The sequence below is a fragment of the Columba livia genome, chromosome 4 (genome assembly GCF_036013475.1).
Source record: "Columba livia isolate bColLiv1 breed racing homer chromosome 4, bColLiv1.pat.W.v2, whole genome shotgun sequence".
NCBI classification, from domain to species: domain Eukaryota; kingdom Metazoa; phylum Chordata; class Aves; order Columbiformes; family Columbidae; genus Columba; species Columba livia.
The window spans coordinates 73,299,972-73,314,233 of NC_088605.1; the positions used below are offsets into that span (position 1 = coordinate 73,299,972).

The window sequence follows — 14,262 nt, forward strand, 5'->3', positions numbered from 1 at the left end:
GCAAAATTAGATAAAGGTGCTGAGTTGTACAAAGATGAAATCGATAATCTGAAAACACAGTTGGTAAAATATGATATGGAAAGAATGAAACAATCCAACTCTTTTGATATAAAGTAAGTTCAAATTTTACCTTGTTGCAATTTTCAGCTACTTGGATCTTTGCTTCTTATTCTGTGGAAAAAACAGAAAAGAAGCAGCTATCATTCAGCCTTAGGTGTCCTTTGTCTTTATTGTAGCTGGACTCCAAAGAAAGCAAAAACCATCTATTTCTCGGGTTGATTACAAAACTTCCCTATACACCCACCAAAATTTTGCAATCAACCTGTGTTCAGCCATAAGTGAAATAACTTACGACAAAAGAAGCTGAGGGAAGAGCAGTAATTGAAATCACTCTCTAGTTTACTGGAGAAGAAGGGATACAGAGCAAATAATTCTAGCCCAACTTTTGGTTTTCTGCACTTTACCTAAAATCTAACTGACAACGAGTTTTATGTAGTTTAACCTGTACAACTTGAGTATGTTTTGTATCTGGTAAGTCATTTGGAAATCAAACTAGCTCTCCTGCAACTGTAATAATTACTAAACTGAGGCTTTCTGTTTTTGTTTTTTTCCTTTTTCTATTCCTGCCCAATACAGACTTGCTAATTATAAAGCTCTTGTAGAACACCAAGAACAACAGTTAAGAAAGCTAAAAGAAGAACTTAGAAGAGCACAGCAAGAGCAAGATGCTACTGGTAAATTCAAGATAAATATAGGAGACTTTTCCATGTTAAACGTCAGCTTTAAGGTTATATCATTAAAGTTCAGATCGAGATGCAAGCCTTTTACCTCAAAGGGTATGGGGCGGTTGGGACTTGTAACCTAGTGAGGTTTTACATATAAAACCATAGGCTGGAATAGGCTAAAAAATATATTGTCTTGGCTTTAAGCACTGTCCAAATAACACACACATCCACATAAAACTCTTTTCCAGTGGTGCTGGAAAAAGCAGCTCCTCAGCAATCCCAAATGCCCATGACTTGTGGTGGTGGCAGTGGCATCGTCCAGAGCACACACATACTTGTTCTGAAATCTGAGCAAGCGAAGCTGCAGAAAGAGAATTCCCACCTGAAGAAAGAAAATGACACTCTGATAAGGTAACTATAAAGCTCATCAGCAACGTGTCAAATCATTTGTTGCTATTTAACTATGCATGTCATTAGTGTTTCTTTTTGGGACACCTATAGAAGTAATTATTATTAATTTCAGATTTCCTAGATTCTTTCACATCAAAGACTTTAAGTAAAAGTTGGTGAATTATTGTTGATGTATATATGTCTCTTGAACTTTAAAGTGCTCTCTTTCATAAAGTGCTCTCTTAAATGTTAGAAGATATGTTCAAAGTTGTATGTTGGAAGGAATTTAGCTTAAAAAAAATCAAGTTCTGCCTCTGAAAGCAAGATACACAGGTTGCATTGCCATGTCTGTGGTATGTCACCTGCAAATACAGAAACTGCCAGCAATTTGTCCTTATTTAAAGCAACTATTTTAATTTTTTCTTTGTTAATTCTTTTTTCAGTAATGAGCTTCAACTGAAAGAGGAACTTAGAAAATGGAAAGAAAGAGCCCTAAGATGGAAAGAACAATCCTCAAGAGAAAGCACTGGAGGGACAGTACCAAGGTCTCCACGGAAGACAATGTCATATTCCCTTAAAGAGCAAATGCCTTCAACCTCCAAGGAACTTATTTCTCAGGAAACTGTGATTCAGGACATATCAAAGCCTCTGCCACTGACCTGCCCAACAAATCTATTTGATAATTCCAGCTTGGTTACACTAACAGGTACGTAATGCAGTGGTGTTCTCCTATTTTGGATTTGGAGAGGCAAAATATAAGGGGTGGTCTGTAAGCTGAGGGTAAATGCTCTGTATTTTCTACATTCCAACCTGAAACTTGCGTAATGACACAGTTTTCTTGAATGGTTGGTCAGCTGATTGTCTGACCAAATGGAGCTGTGAAGCTTATGTATGCTCTACAGAATGTAAATACTCAAGAGTCTTTCACCCCCTGAAGACTTTTACTGCAGTGGAAGCGTTGATGACTGACTTTAAGTAGTCAATTAGCAGAATATCATTAGATAGCCAATGCTCTAAATTGTTTTGCCTTTTAATTTTACATTGGTTAAACATAGACTTCTGGTAAAACTGTTCAAAGTTAAATGCTCTTTAAGTGTTTTCTACACTTTAAGCTAGTAGACTTTAGTCTTAGATGTTGAATCTGCCGGTGTGCCGGGCTCCAGCTGCAGTAATAACTGTTTTCAGAACTTCAGTTTCTCAGCCCTGCTCAGGATTTCTTATATCTGACCTGGTGACTCTGGGGAAGTCTCCTAGGGATCTATGCTGGCATATCAATGCTACTGTCCTCATCATTACAGCAGCTTCTAATAACTTGCAGAAGGCCCCAGCAGACATGTTGAAGAGTTAACCAGTTTTCAAGGTATTAGTGGCAGAATTCTGAAAGAATGTGACTTGTTGCCATTTCTTGTGATGGCAAATTTGGTAACGGTCCAGGCTTCCTCACAACACAAAGCTCCTCAGAGGCCAGATTTGATAGTTGATTAAATTGTGGAATTCCTGCTGCTTGTCTAACTGGTAAAGCTTACGTGTTATTTTAATGCTCTTGTCTTCTGTACAGATACACGATCTGCAGGAACAGAGCCCACAGAAGAACATCTTAAGCGCTGGTTTGGAAGTTCAGAGAAAGATAAAGCCCCTGACTGCACCACCCAATAGAGGAGACGCTCTGTTCTAAGCTGCCTTTGCAGTGGCTACAACCACTGAAATATCTGAAAGATAATTGCTTCAAATCAAAGGCCATCAGCCTCTTCCACACACTGTAGGCAGAGATTTAATAGCATGCAGATCCCTTGCTGCCTTGGAGCTGCTACCTTCCATGACTGGAAAAGCTGAAATGCAGGAACAAAAATGGAAAAGTAGTCATGTTGCCCACAGCCTGCTGATCTGATGATGTTCTACTGTGGTGGGGTTTGGTTTTTTGATGGCAAAGAAGAAAAAGTTAATGTGTTTTAAAAAAAAAATCAAACAGGAATGAATCACAAACTAATCTGTGGAATTTCTGCATCTTAAACTCTTCTTTCTGTCATTCCTGAAACAACTCCCTTTGGCTTGGTCAGTATTTGTATGTCCAGAGTGCTGCTGAGTTGGAAAGAATGATGCTATTTGTTTCTCGGCATACGGTTTTTGTACCATGCAGTTTCTGTGGAGTTAGAGAACGCATTTTCACCACAATTTTAACCTCTCTGGACATTGCAACTGAAGTTAGTAATTTTCTGTTGATAGGGCACACAATCAAGGGCTCCTCTTAAAGTCCTTACAATATTTCTGCAGCTCAGCCAATTATGGTGCCAAGAGTAACTCTATCTTTTTCATCATCTTTCAATATGCTTCCAGGTCCTGTCTGAAGTTGAGTATTAGATTTTTTTTGTAATAGTAAGCAGTGGACCTGACACTTCTGCTGTTCTAGTGAATGGAAAGTAAACTGGGTAATCAGGGCTGCAAGACAGACTGTTTTACTGGCCCACTTCTCTGCATTGTGAGACTTTTTTCTTTTTTTTGTATGTTTTAAGATTTGTTTTGACAATAAATTTTATTGTGCTAAGTACTTTGCTGGTCACTTCACTTGTGCTATGATCTAGGGATGTTGATTACTTGATGTCTTTACTTGTGAAAAAATAAAAGCTGAGGCAGCTTCCCCCTCAAAATTCTGGCAGAGTCAAGGTCACGCTACGGCCAAACAGGACAATCTGTGGTGCGATTTGACAGCAGAGGTACTTGGAATCATGTCTGATTCTTGGAATGCATTTGCATCTGATTGCCAAGGGCTGTTGTTGGCTCATCGCTTTGTTGAAAGATTCTACGACACTTCCTGTGTGTGCAGGTCGGCTTGATGGGAAGCTCATCCTGCTGTCTGCAGCAGCGCGGGGGACTGGACCAGCAGCAGCTGCAGTAAAGTGGAGAATGTTTATTCCTCTGTACCCAAGCCAGGTCTCTAATGCGAGCTTGTCCACTGACACCTGCACCAAACGAGTCCTTGAATTAATAAACTATAGATGAAGCCAGAGCTACCCACTGAGAAGTTCAGGGAGTAATATAGTCACTATACCGTATCACACTTGCTTTGTGCTGTTTGAATTTCTGAAAGTGTTCAAGTCTGAGTGGTGACATTAGGCAAGGACCAGGGCAAGATTTGAGAAAACCTTCAACTGCTTTTCTATACTGTCTGTACCTTCAATCCCGTATCTTTGCAGCTTTGTCCTTGGAGAAGGTAAGAAGTCGATTCTGTGAAGTATAGAGGGAATATTTCCTGTTAGAAGGCTGGATACTGCGAAGATCACTATAGTAAAGCCAAGATGCTTTACTTACATTAATAGCTGGTGTAACCAAGTCTATGTGATACTAACAGCACTGCTGCAACAAGGTTCACAATTGGCAACTGTGAGAAATCCTTTACAAATGTTATTTACTTAATGATAAACAGAATTCAATGTATGTATTAACTTTCTGGCTGCCTTTTAATTTCTTTAGACTGTTTTGTACCCTGCTACTTCCTCCTTCTACAGCAAACAGAGAAACTAGTAGAGTTCTCCTAGTATCTCTAAGATAATCAACAATCTAGGAAAAGCTCCCGTAAGGAGGATTTTTGCCAGACTAGTTTCTCATGTATGTGGATAAGAATGCAGAAGACTACTGATCTTGGCACTTGCATTAAAATATTCAGTCCAAAGAGCAGGTAATTTTCCTGATGGTTTCACTTGGTAAACACCCAACACGCCATGGAAGGCTGGTGTACTTAATGCCACTATTCTCTTAAGCCGCACTTGAGACGCTCTGAAGATTAGGGGCTACAGCCCAAGATGTCAGAATGCTTTTGACACGGAGGTTACTTTGTTAGCATAGCTGTTGATTTATCAGCGATAGTAATGCAGAAAAAGCACATTTTGAGGGAAGCATGAAGAATAAAGGAATATCCTAGTTAAGTATAAAAGAGAAGTCATGCTTCTTTTACTATTGCTCTACTCCAATGATTTGGATGCAAAGGATTTTCACGAAGTTTATATACCACCATTACTATTTTTATGACTTGTGCCTTTACCTGTCAAATCCCATAACTTCATTTATATCCAACAATACAGACAATTCTAGCCTGGCATGTTTGTAATGTGCTTGCTAGTGCACATGTAGCTAATAAGGGCAATAATATAATAATACTAATTGTCTTAGTCTGGTTACTGTTTTTAGACTTTGCTTATGGATACCTTACTTCAAGGAAAATATTTAAACCTGTCTTACATCATGTATAGTTACGTAGTTGTTCCCAGAATGTGTGGTAATTGATGTCCATTACCCCCTGACATGCCCAAAATGAAAAGTGAGAGATCAGCTGCCTTCAACCAACCTCTATTTCAAGCCAAAAAAAAGGAAATGAAGGTTTTATTTCTGGTAAGATCTGAAATACCTGAACATAAACTGCTTCTCTTACTTGTATTTTTCAGGCTTTCGCTAAAGAAGGAGCCAAAGTCATTGCTGCAGACATCGATGAGTCTAAGTTGCAAAAACTGGAGAAATATCCAGGTAAATGGCGTATAGCAGACATTAGTTAATCTCCTAAAAGTTTTATTGTAGACTGGCTGAAATATAATTTGAGGATAGGACAAACTTCAAAAGGCCAGAAAAAATGGAAAATATCCAGACTAATTCTTGAGATGTTGGCATTGCTTTATTCTGTGGTGTGGAAGGACAGAGAATTAGCATGTAAAATACTGCAACATCCGCCTATCAGATGGAGTATTGTTCCAGGTATGTGCAATAACTTTGAGTTTCTTGTGTCACAGAAGCAGTTGATTTCTGCTTCCCAAAAGGGCACCCATTTCAACTACCTTTTGAGATCACCAGGCCAGTCGTCAAACACATCACTCTGAAAGGCATGGAATGCTTTCCTCTGATTACACAAACTAACATCCAGTTATACAAAAAGTATATTCGGTGTCTTACACTTCTATGATCCATACTTGCTAAGGCATGCGTTAAAAGGATAGCTGTCTAGTAGCACTAGATAAGCCTGTTCTGTTTGTACAAATGCTCAGGCCTGAAGGTCGCTTTCCCACTGATATCACAGGAACGTACTTCAAGGAGCAGGTTTTGCATAGCCGTGTTTCTTAACCGTAAGTGACACAAGTGTGGGATATTATATTCAAAAACAAAACAAACCACACCACCATATTTTTTTCCATCTTGAAATAAAAAATAAGACTTGGATATATTTTACAACTGAAAATGCTTTCAACTCAATTTGACAGAAGGAAGTGGATTTCATGAATTCCTATTACAGGGCGACAGTCGAATATGCAAAGCCACTTGTCTCTAACACAGCTTTTAGAGTGAACGTTGGTCTCTGCTGGCTGGAGTTCACCACCAGCAATCCCTTTGTAATCCTTGAGGAACTTCAGGACTTTTCAGGTTCATTCTGAAGGCGTTTAAGAAAGTGTTATATTTTTTTAACTGTCCACGTTTTTCCCTCTGTCAGTGCGTTCACAAGGAAAGAGATCATTTTCTTTATCAGTCATTTCTAGCCTTTTGGTATACGATCGTTGTGGTCTTTGAATTTTATCCAGGAGAGGTAATTCCAGTGCTGATGTTAGTCACCACCCTGTAGTCTAATTGCATCATTATACGCAAATCTCTTCAAAACTGCTATATCATTTAACAAAGGCTTATAAACCCTGTTTGTGGACTCATAAGTTTGTTTTCAAAAGAAACAGGGTTTTATCCATTTCAGATCAAATTCTCCTATAATTTAAACATCACTCAGATGCTTTACAGACAGCTTTACAGTATTTCGTAGCATCATGTACATTGGATGAGGCCTCTGGAGGCCTTTTAGTCCTGCCCACCTCTCAGAGTGGCTCTGGTTAGTGCAGGTTGCACGGGGCTGTGTTGAGTCAAGTTCTGAGCATCTTCAATGAAGAAATTTCCTCGACAACCTCTGTAGGTACCTATTCCAGTTAAACTGCCTGCATGGTTTTAAAATAAGAATGATATTTCTAAAACAAACAAAACCTCAAACAAGAAAAAATGCCCACCAAAAGGCAAACACACTTTATATTCTGTCAGATCTTTCCATGTTCTAACTTTTCTGTTGCCTTTCATCCTTCCCCTGTGAGCCCTTGAGAAGTCTGGCTCCATCTGTTATACAGTCTCCCAATAGGTAGCTGTAGACATTTATTAGACGGTGTGTCACTAGTTGCATATGTCTAAATTGTGAAAAAACTATGCTTTGGGACACAGCCGTGCTCTGCACTAGATGTCCTTTCAGACATACGCAGCACATGCTGTGACCAAGGGTCTTAGTGTCCTGGGAGCCTGATTGTACACACTGAGGAGATTACTGGGGAATGCCCTGACTCTTCCGCTTATCCAGGTTTCCTTTGGATGAAAAGTTTGGGTATTTGAGAAGGGAGCACAGCTCAATCTTTACATGCAGTTTGGAGTGAAGGTGCAGGCAAAGTGTATTGTGAATTACGCCTATTCCATAGTAAGGATTCACCCTTGACAGAGGTGAGCAAAGCTAGTTGTCTTAAGATTGCTGGAAGATACTTCAGTAAAATGAGGTAAAATAATGCACAGATTATATCATATAGTATTACAGCTCATCTAGAAGTGTAGTTATGTTACTTTGCTCTTTCAACTTCTGTCCCAGGGATGAAGGGACAGCTGTGGTTGGCCCTACAGCAGTTCTGTTAGAGGCACTGGTTCTATCAAAGTGCTTGGAAGCATGTTTTGCTAACGTACTGTTAAAATTGCCATGAAAGCCATGGGCTGATTGCCTATGAATATGGTTACCTTAAAAAAATACACACAACTCCATTTATCAAGTTTGTGAATGAAGCTGTATGCAATTTAATATGTAGACTTTTTAAATACATATATATGTGGGGGAAGGAATTAAAGAATAAACACTACTGAGTATGACCAGTAATCAGACAACACAGGGAAAAATGTACAACATTTTGTGCATGTTTCTGTAACAACTGCCATGTTTTTAAAATGATTGCTGAAGCTTTTCAATTTTAGCTGAAGCATTAATAGAAATTTTTTGATCTCAAATAAAATGGAACATGTATAGTTAAAATCAGGCTTCTTATTTTTAGAAGTTACGTTTACTTAAACTTGCTTTTAAAATGGGACAGTACTGTGGATGTTGGCTTCCTCAGGCTTACTATGGATTTAACTTTTACCTTTAATCATGGTTGGAGCATTTAGATCTTGTGCAGTTTGTTTATGAGGTTTTGAGTATCCAGTATTTTAATAAAGTGACCCTGGTAGCCAAGCAGGATCAAGTTGAGGCAGAAATCCAAAGTTATCGAAAACAGCTCCACCAATGTTCACTGACATAAATGCAAATGTTAAAAGCTCAGGCTGGCAGGATCGTTTCAGATTTTAGTATGACGGCTAAAGTCCTTCTGTAGTAAATGTAGAAGGCTTACCTTGAAAGGAGAATCTCCCCACTGCATTAACACAGGAAACTTGCACTGTGTATTCTGAAAATATAATTAAGAAGCAGAGAGAAAATTCATTATACATATTGGATGTTGAACTTTATTAGTTAACATTTCTAAGATCACTGAAAACCTGTAATGTACAGATGCTACTCAGAAAAAGGGGTTTTTTTGCTGAAAGCACTCCTGCAAGGAAAGGAGACACTGTCTGCTTTTTACATTGCACTAAAAGCAGAGATGTGCATTTCTTCAGTGGTTGTCTGAGAAGCTGGTGGACCAAAAAAAAACCCCAAAATTACCTTATTAGCAATACTTTTCTGGGTGTGTTAACAGCTACAACTCTGAAATGTGTTCTAATAATATCATGGGCTTTTCCAGGAGACTTGTGGGATTGAAGAATAATGCTGCTTAATAATGCCCTTGTGAACTCTGAATTCACTGACCTGTTTTTAATAGAACTGGGTAATTCTGCTTCTTTTCCTTCCACCCCAGTGATAATACAAAGAGGATTTTTAAGATTCCAGGTCAAACTTTTGTCTTGTGGGGGAGGGGGAAAGAGTCCTTATGGAAAATTTAATCTGAACAAAAAACAGGGCTTTTTTTTCTCTTAAAGGTGTAGCCATCTCAATTCTGAGTAATGCAACTAGAAGCAAAGTAGCAGCATGTTGCATTTCAATTTGCTTTCATGTGCACACAGTGTAGCTTGCAAAATGAGTTTGAAAAAGCAGCTCTTGTCTCCTGTCATGTGTACTTAACACAGAAGGTGGACACACTTGATTCTTCTTTAAGAAGTAGAAATAACTTTGCGGGGACACCACAAATATATTTTTTTATATTCTCCTTCCTGCTTCGAAGCAATTGTTCTCCATGCACCTAGAGAAGAAACATCTAGAAATCCTTATCCAGCTGCAGTCTGAGTAAGAGGATTGTGTGCAGCTCCCCCATGGCCCTTCACACAGCCAAGGAAAAGGCAGCGCAGGGCTGGTCCATCGCTCACACCAACGTGACACCTGTTTGCCAGCCCAGCCAGAGCCACTTGTTACCCTCCCCACCGCCCTGCCGGGACTCAGCCACGGTGGAAGCCCCTTGGGTGTTGCTAAGCTCCATGCTGAGGTTTTCCCTGCTGCTCTGGTGAAGCGGTGGCTTTGGAGGAGGGACCGCGGCCCCAGCAGCGGGGAGGAGGAGCCGGCGCCGGCCCGGCGCTGCCGCTGCGGGCGGGGAGCGGGTTCTGCCTCCCCGGCTCCGTGCGGAGGAACAGGAGGGCAGAGAAGCTGCCCGGGGAGCGGAGCCTCCTCTCCCATCCCTGCCGTTCCCCAGGTAAGTTTTCTGCCCTCCTGCGTGGTTGTATCCCCATGCCCTGCGGCCGGAGGGGCAACGCGGGGGCCGTCTGCAGGCAGGGGGCTGCTGGGGGAGGCGCAGGATGTTGTTGCATCAGCGCGCGTTTACGTCTTTCTGGGGTTATGATGATGATGATGTGTGGCTTTGGGTTGTCTTCTTTTTTTAAATTATTTTTTAAATCTCCCCTGAACGTTGCTCTGGCGGCGGTTGTGGTATTTTATTTGTATTCCTTTCTGTACTGTGTGTGCCAAGCAGAACGTTGACAGTGTCCAGGGCAATAGAGCTAATAATAGAGCCGTGCACACGCTGCCCTGTCAGTCATCTCTCCCGTTCTGCTCTCCCTCTCTTTCCTCCTCCCTAGCAATAAAAACAAGTCAAATGAGAGGATCTAATAATGAAAACCTTTCTTGTTTCAAAATAAGGAGAGTATATTTTACAGGGAGGTACCGAAATAAGTCTGTTACTGGCTGGTTTCCATGGTACAGGCCTTAACCTTGTGATACGAATTCTGCTCCATGATTTCTTAGTCACTGATTTTGTTTGTATAGCAGGTGATTTTTTATTTTTTTTTAAACCAACAAATACCATAAACCCAAAAATCCGCCACCCATGTGTGCATAACCTAATTACTCACTTTGGTCTCATTAATCCAATTGGCTGTTGCTTGGAAGTTGCAGTATCAAGAATCTGACAGCATGAAGACCTGTCACAAAAAACAGCACATACACTATCAGACTCCTCGTTCACACCTGGAAACCATTCCTGCTAAGCAGAACATCCCCTCTCCTTGCTCTGTCAATCTTTTCTTTCTTATATGCTACTGTGACAAACGCACTCAGGAGCTGAAGCTGTTGTGAGGTGGACTCGGGTTTCTTGGAAGCGTTAACGTATTTCATGTCAGCAGTTACGTGACCCCCGAACTGGGATGTTGTGCATGCAAGGCTGAATGGAGAGCAATATCCTTCTGTCCCTTACCCACACGCACCCCTTTCAGAATTACAAAATTAACTATATGTACCTGGGGAAGTGGTCAGTGGGAGGCACTGGTAGGTTGCTGGTGCTTCCTATCCCAGATTCAATGAAAAGATGAACAGTCCTATGAAAACATAAACAAAATCACTTATTTCACTGAAAAACTTTGTTCCACAAGTAGTAAATAAAGAAATAGAAAAGTACTGGAGTTTGAATAAATTAACACTTTACTTTGTTTCATTTTAAAATATAAAGCTGTTATATTAGAACACACTGAAAGTGTTTGCCTACAGCTCTGTATTCTTCTTCTATGGCTTGGCCATATCTCAAGCCAGTTTCATATCAGAACAGCTCAAACAAAACCACCCAGGTGTTACAATAGCCCCTGTCTTTGTTCATGGCATCAATTGTTCCCAAATATCAAACATATAATTATAAATTGAAGGCTTGATAATTGTGAGAATCGGCTCTTTGACTTGCTTCCAGCAATTCAGTAAGGAAGCAATTTCTCGGCTCAAAAGTTCTGGCTCAACTTGAGCGGTGTTTCGTGTGTCCAGAGTGATGTAATAGAAAATGTGGTTAGTACTGAAATGTAGTTGGTAGAGAATATATGCACACCTTTGGTGTACCGGAGAAGAACGCTAGCAAGCCTTGTCTTCAGATATGTGCATGCAACTCTTGCTGGGTCATACTTGTGAAATTACAGTAAATATTTGGACAAAAAAATAATTCTGACATGCAGAACAGTTTGCTGCCGTATCTCTCATTAGCATCTACAGGACAAGAAGTGGAGCAGGTAGACTAAGTAAATGCAATGACAATTACCCACAAACAACTTGGACCTTATTTCCTACTATGAGAAGTATCTCCGTGGGATACAAGCAGTAAAAACCAACCGCATTTTATCAGCCCCGTCTGAACACAGAAGGCAAGTTCTGCATCTTTATTCAAAAAGGCATCTTCTGTTTCTTAGATACTTGGTTAATGTGCTTGTGAATAGTGATGTCTAACCATATTCTTGAAAATTCCCCTGGAAATCAAGCTGGATCTGGTCAGGTTTAAGTCAGGGAAAAAAAAGTGTCCCCTGATGTGTTTGCTTTAGAAACTATGGTTGCTGTTCTTAGCACTGCCATGAATACAGGGCCTGGGACACTTTCAGAACTAATGGTCCTTGTAAATAGTGTTGACAGCAAATAAATTTCATCTTGTGCTGACAGGAGGCACAAATAGATATCTCTCTAGATATATTACAGCCGTACTTTTAAGGATGAAATAACAGGTTAGCACAGATCACTGTGATTCTATAACTCAATTTATTTTGTTTTTTAGTGCTTTTGTAAACTACTAAGCTTACTGTTGTTTTGTTATCTTCTGTCTTTTGTTCTAACATGCAACATGCAAAAAGCATTCCATTCCAAATTGGGCTGTCAGGGTTTTTTCATCTGATCTACGTCAAAAGAAACGACATCACTGAGAAGTCATCTATCTGGAAAATAATATTTGCTTTTCTCTAACTTTTCTGTCTTTATTACTTTCCATAGGTTTGCAACAATGGTAAACGAAGATATTATGAATGACAACAAAGATCCTGAGCAAACAGTATGTGACAGAAATGGCATGATTGCCATGCACGAGCAAAGCAAGGTGATTAATTAAAATCTCAAAGTACAATTTTAGTCATAGGGAACCCTCCTTTTCATCTGAAGGGAATTCCATCTCAGTGGGAATTTCTTACAATTAAGAAATGTTCAGTTTTTTAAAGTTTGTGGTATGTTGGATTGCTGGAAATCAGCGGTTGTGATTTCAGCTTGAAGTGAAAAATGTATCAGTGTACGTTTCACAATCAGCTATGGAAGAGAATTACGTGGACCTAAGATTGTGCCTGTCAGTTCACTTGCTGAAAGTTGTTCAAGCATGTCTTCATTTTATCTATTAAAAAGGATTAATTATGCATATTTCCATTGTTCTTGGCAACTTCTATGGCTTAAAAAAAGATTTGCAGTAAATGCAAGAAAGAATAAAATTCTTAACATAAAAGGCACTTTAGGGTAAACACATAGTATTGACTGTAAAGATACTGTATCATGTATCTTTATATACATGGGTAGCTGGTGATCACATAATCACAGGATAGACAAACAAGTAACTCCATGCTGAAAGCTCACAAGATTTGTGTTCCAGCTGTGACTCTGAGTAAGGGGGCAGAGAGAGAGGGAGATGAGACAGAATAATAATGGGAAATGCGGAACTATTGGTGGAAGAGGGCCAAACCACAGCATAGGCAAAATTCCATGTCCATGCTATGACAACAAGCTGACGTAAAGGTGAATAATCATAAGGGAAGGTAGATGATTAACTTGTCAAAAATAAGGACCCTAAAATGCAATGAGATATATCCAAAAATGGTCAAAAAGCGCTTTGTCTATGAATATGGATAAGTAGATGGCTCAGTATAAGAGGACAGTTTTAAGGAACCATTCTTTAAGGAAATAACTCCCATGGTAGTATTTCTCCATCTCTACCTTGACTTACCAGCTTGAGTGTTCCAGCAATGGATCATGTGAGTAATGCTTGCATTGGCCAGCTCTTCTATTTCTTTCATCTTTGTCTAATCACAAGTAGGTTTTGTTATTTTGGTTCAAGGCTTTGCAACAGTAGTTATTGATGAGTTATATTCAAGACACTGTCTCAGTGGAATTGCGCCAATCATTAACTGTATTGTGGAATCCAGGCTAGAAGGAGAACCCTGTTCAATTGTAGAAAATGTTGATAAATATTTAGCTTGTAGGTAAGACAAGCTGAACCTGGCCTCTTAATATTGTTTATTCATCAAATATGCTGAATGGGTGCTATTTGTATTGGGACAGGAGTCCTACCAATTGCAGGTAAAAAGGCAAATGTCCCGCAGTCTCTCATATGCAGTTCTTTGTGCTGTGCAAAAACATGACATAACCAAAAATCCCAAATTTATTACAAAGCTGGACCACTCCTACAGCAACTGCTTAGTTAACGTAGTCACCTGTAGACAGCGTAGATCTAGTGCAGCGCAGCTCATTTCAGGTCTTGTATGCTACTTCAGATGTATTCTGTGCTACTTCTGAGGGAGTCTCATTGTTTTCATCCAGGAGGGACCAACAGCAGATGCCAAAGGCACTGATGGGAATATACAAACAGAAGAAACCGCTCTCTTGAATCACTGCGCTCAGCAACTTCCAGAACCAAAAGCAGGGTCTTCGATACCTGAAAGAACATGGAGGCAAATATTTACTTGCCCTCCTCAGGGTTTACTGGCCCGAACAGTGACAAATGGTATGTAAGAAAGACAGAGTTTGTTTAAACTGAGAAAGGGCAAATGAAGTACTCATTTCTCTGGATGTGATGATATCTGTCTATTGTTC

The 14,262-nt window shown here is 39.9% G+C and overlaps 2 protein-coding genes and 1 long non-coding RNA gene across 8 annotated transcripts in view; 2 read left to right on the top strand and 1 right to left on the bottom strand.

Annotated features, from left to right (window-relative positions):
- CENPE (centromere protein E) overlaps positions 1-3,660 on the top strand; it is a 35,105-nt gene extending 31,445 nt beyond the window's left edge. For all 4 annotated transcript variants that reach the window (XM_021283029.2, XM_021283030.2, XM_065062823.1 and 1 more), the window contains 5 exons: positions 1-113; positions 637-734; positions 974-1,136; positions 1,559-1,821; positions 2,674-3,660. In XM_021283029.2, coding sequence (XP_021138704.2) covers positions 1-113; positions 637-734; positions 974-1,136; positions 1,559-1,821; positions 2,674-2,771 — 735 coding nt within the window. In that variant the 3' untranslated portion in view covers positions 2,772-3,660. The remainder of the gene's footprint in view (positions 114-636; positions 735-973; positions 1,137-1,558; positions 1,822-2,673) is intronic.
- LOC110356329 (uncharacterized) lies at positions 88-14,029 on the bottom strand. Its single transcript, XR_002409480.2, has 6 exons — positions 13,884-14,029; positions 10,911-10,988; positions 10,527-10,595; positions 8,543-8,596; positions 4,285-4,337; positions 88-171 (listed from the first exon to the last, which is right to left on the bottom strand). It is a non-coding gene; the product is annotated as an uncharacterized LOC110356329 (long non-coding RNA).
- Positions 9,585-14,262, top strand: part of LOC102096108 (sodium/hydrogen exchanger 9B2) — a 19,424-nt gene continuing 14,746 nt past the window's right edge. The window contains exons 1-4 of one of the 3 annotated variants that reach the window (XM_021283032.2): positions 9,586-9,871; positions 11,635-11,792; positions 12,406-12,508; positions 13,990-14,173. In XM_021283032.2, coding sequence (XP_021138707.2) covers positions 12,416-12,508; positions 13,990-14,173 — 277 coding nt within the window. In that variant the 5' untranslated portion in view covers positions 9,586-9,871; positions 11,635-11,792; positions 12,406-12,415. Of the gene's footprint in view, positions 9,872-11,615; positions 11,793-12,405; positions 12,509-13,989; positions 14,174-14,262 lie in introns of those variants that run through there. The other 2 variants (XM_065062845.1, XM_021283034.2) reach the window with 2 other exon arrangements.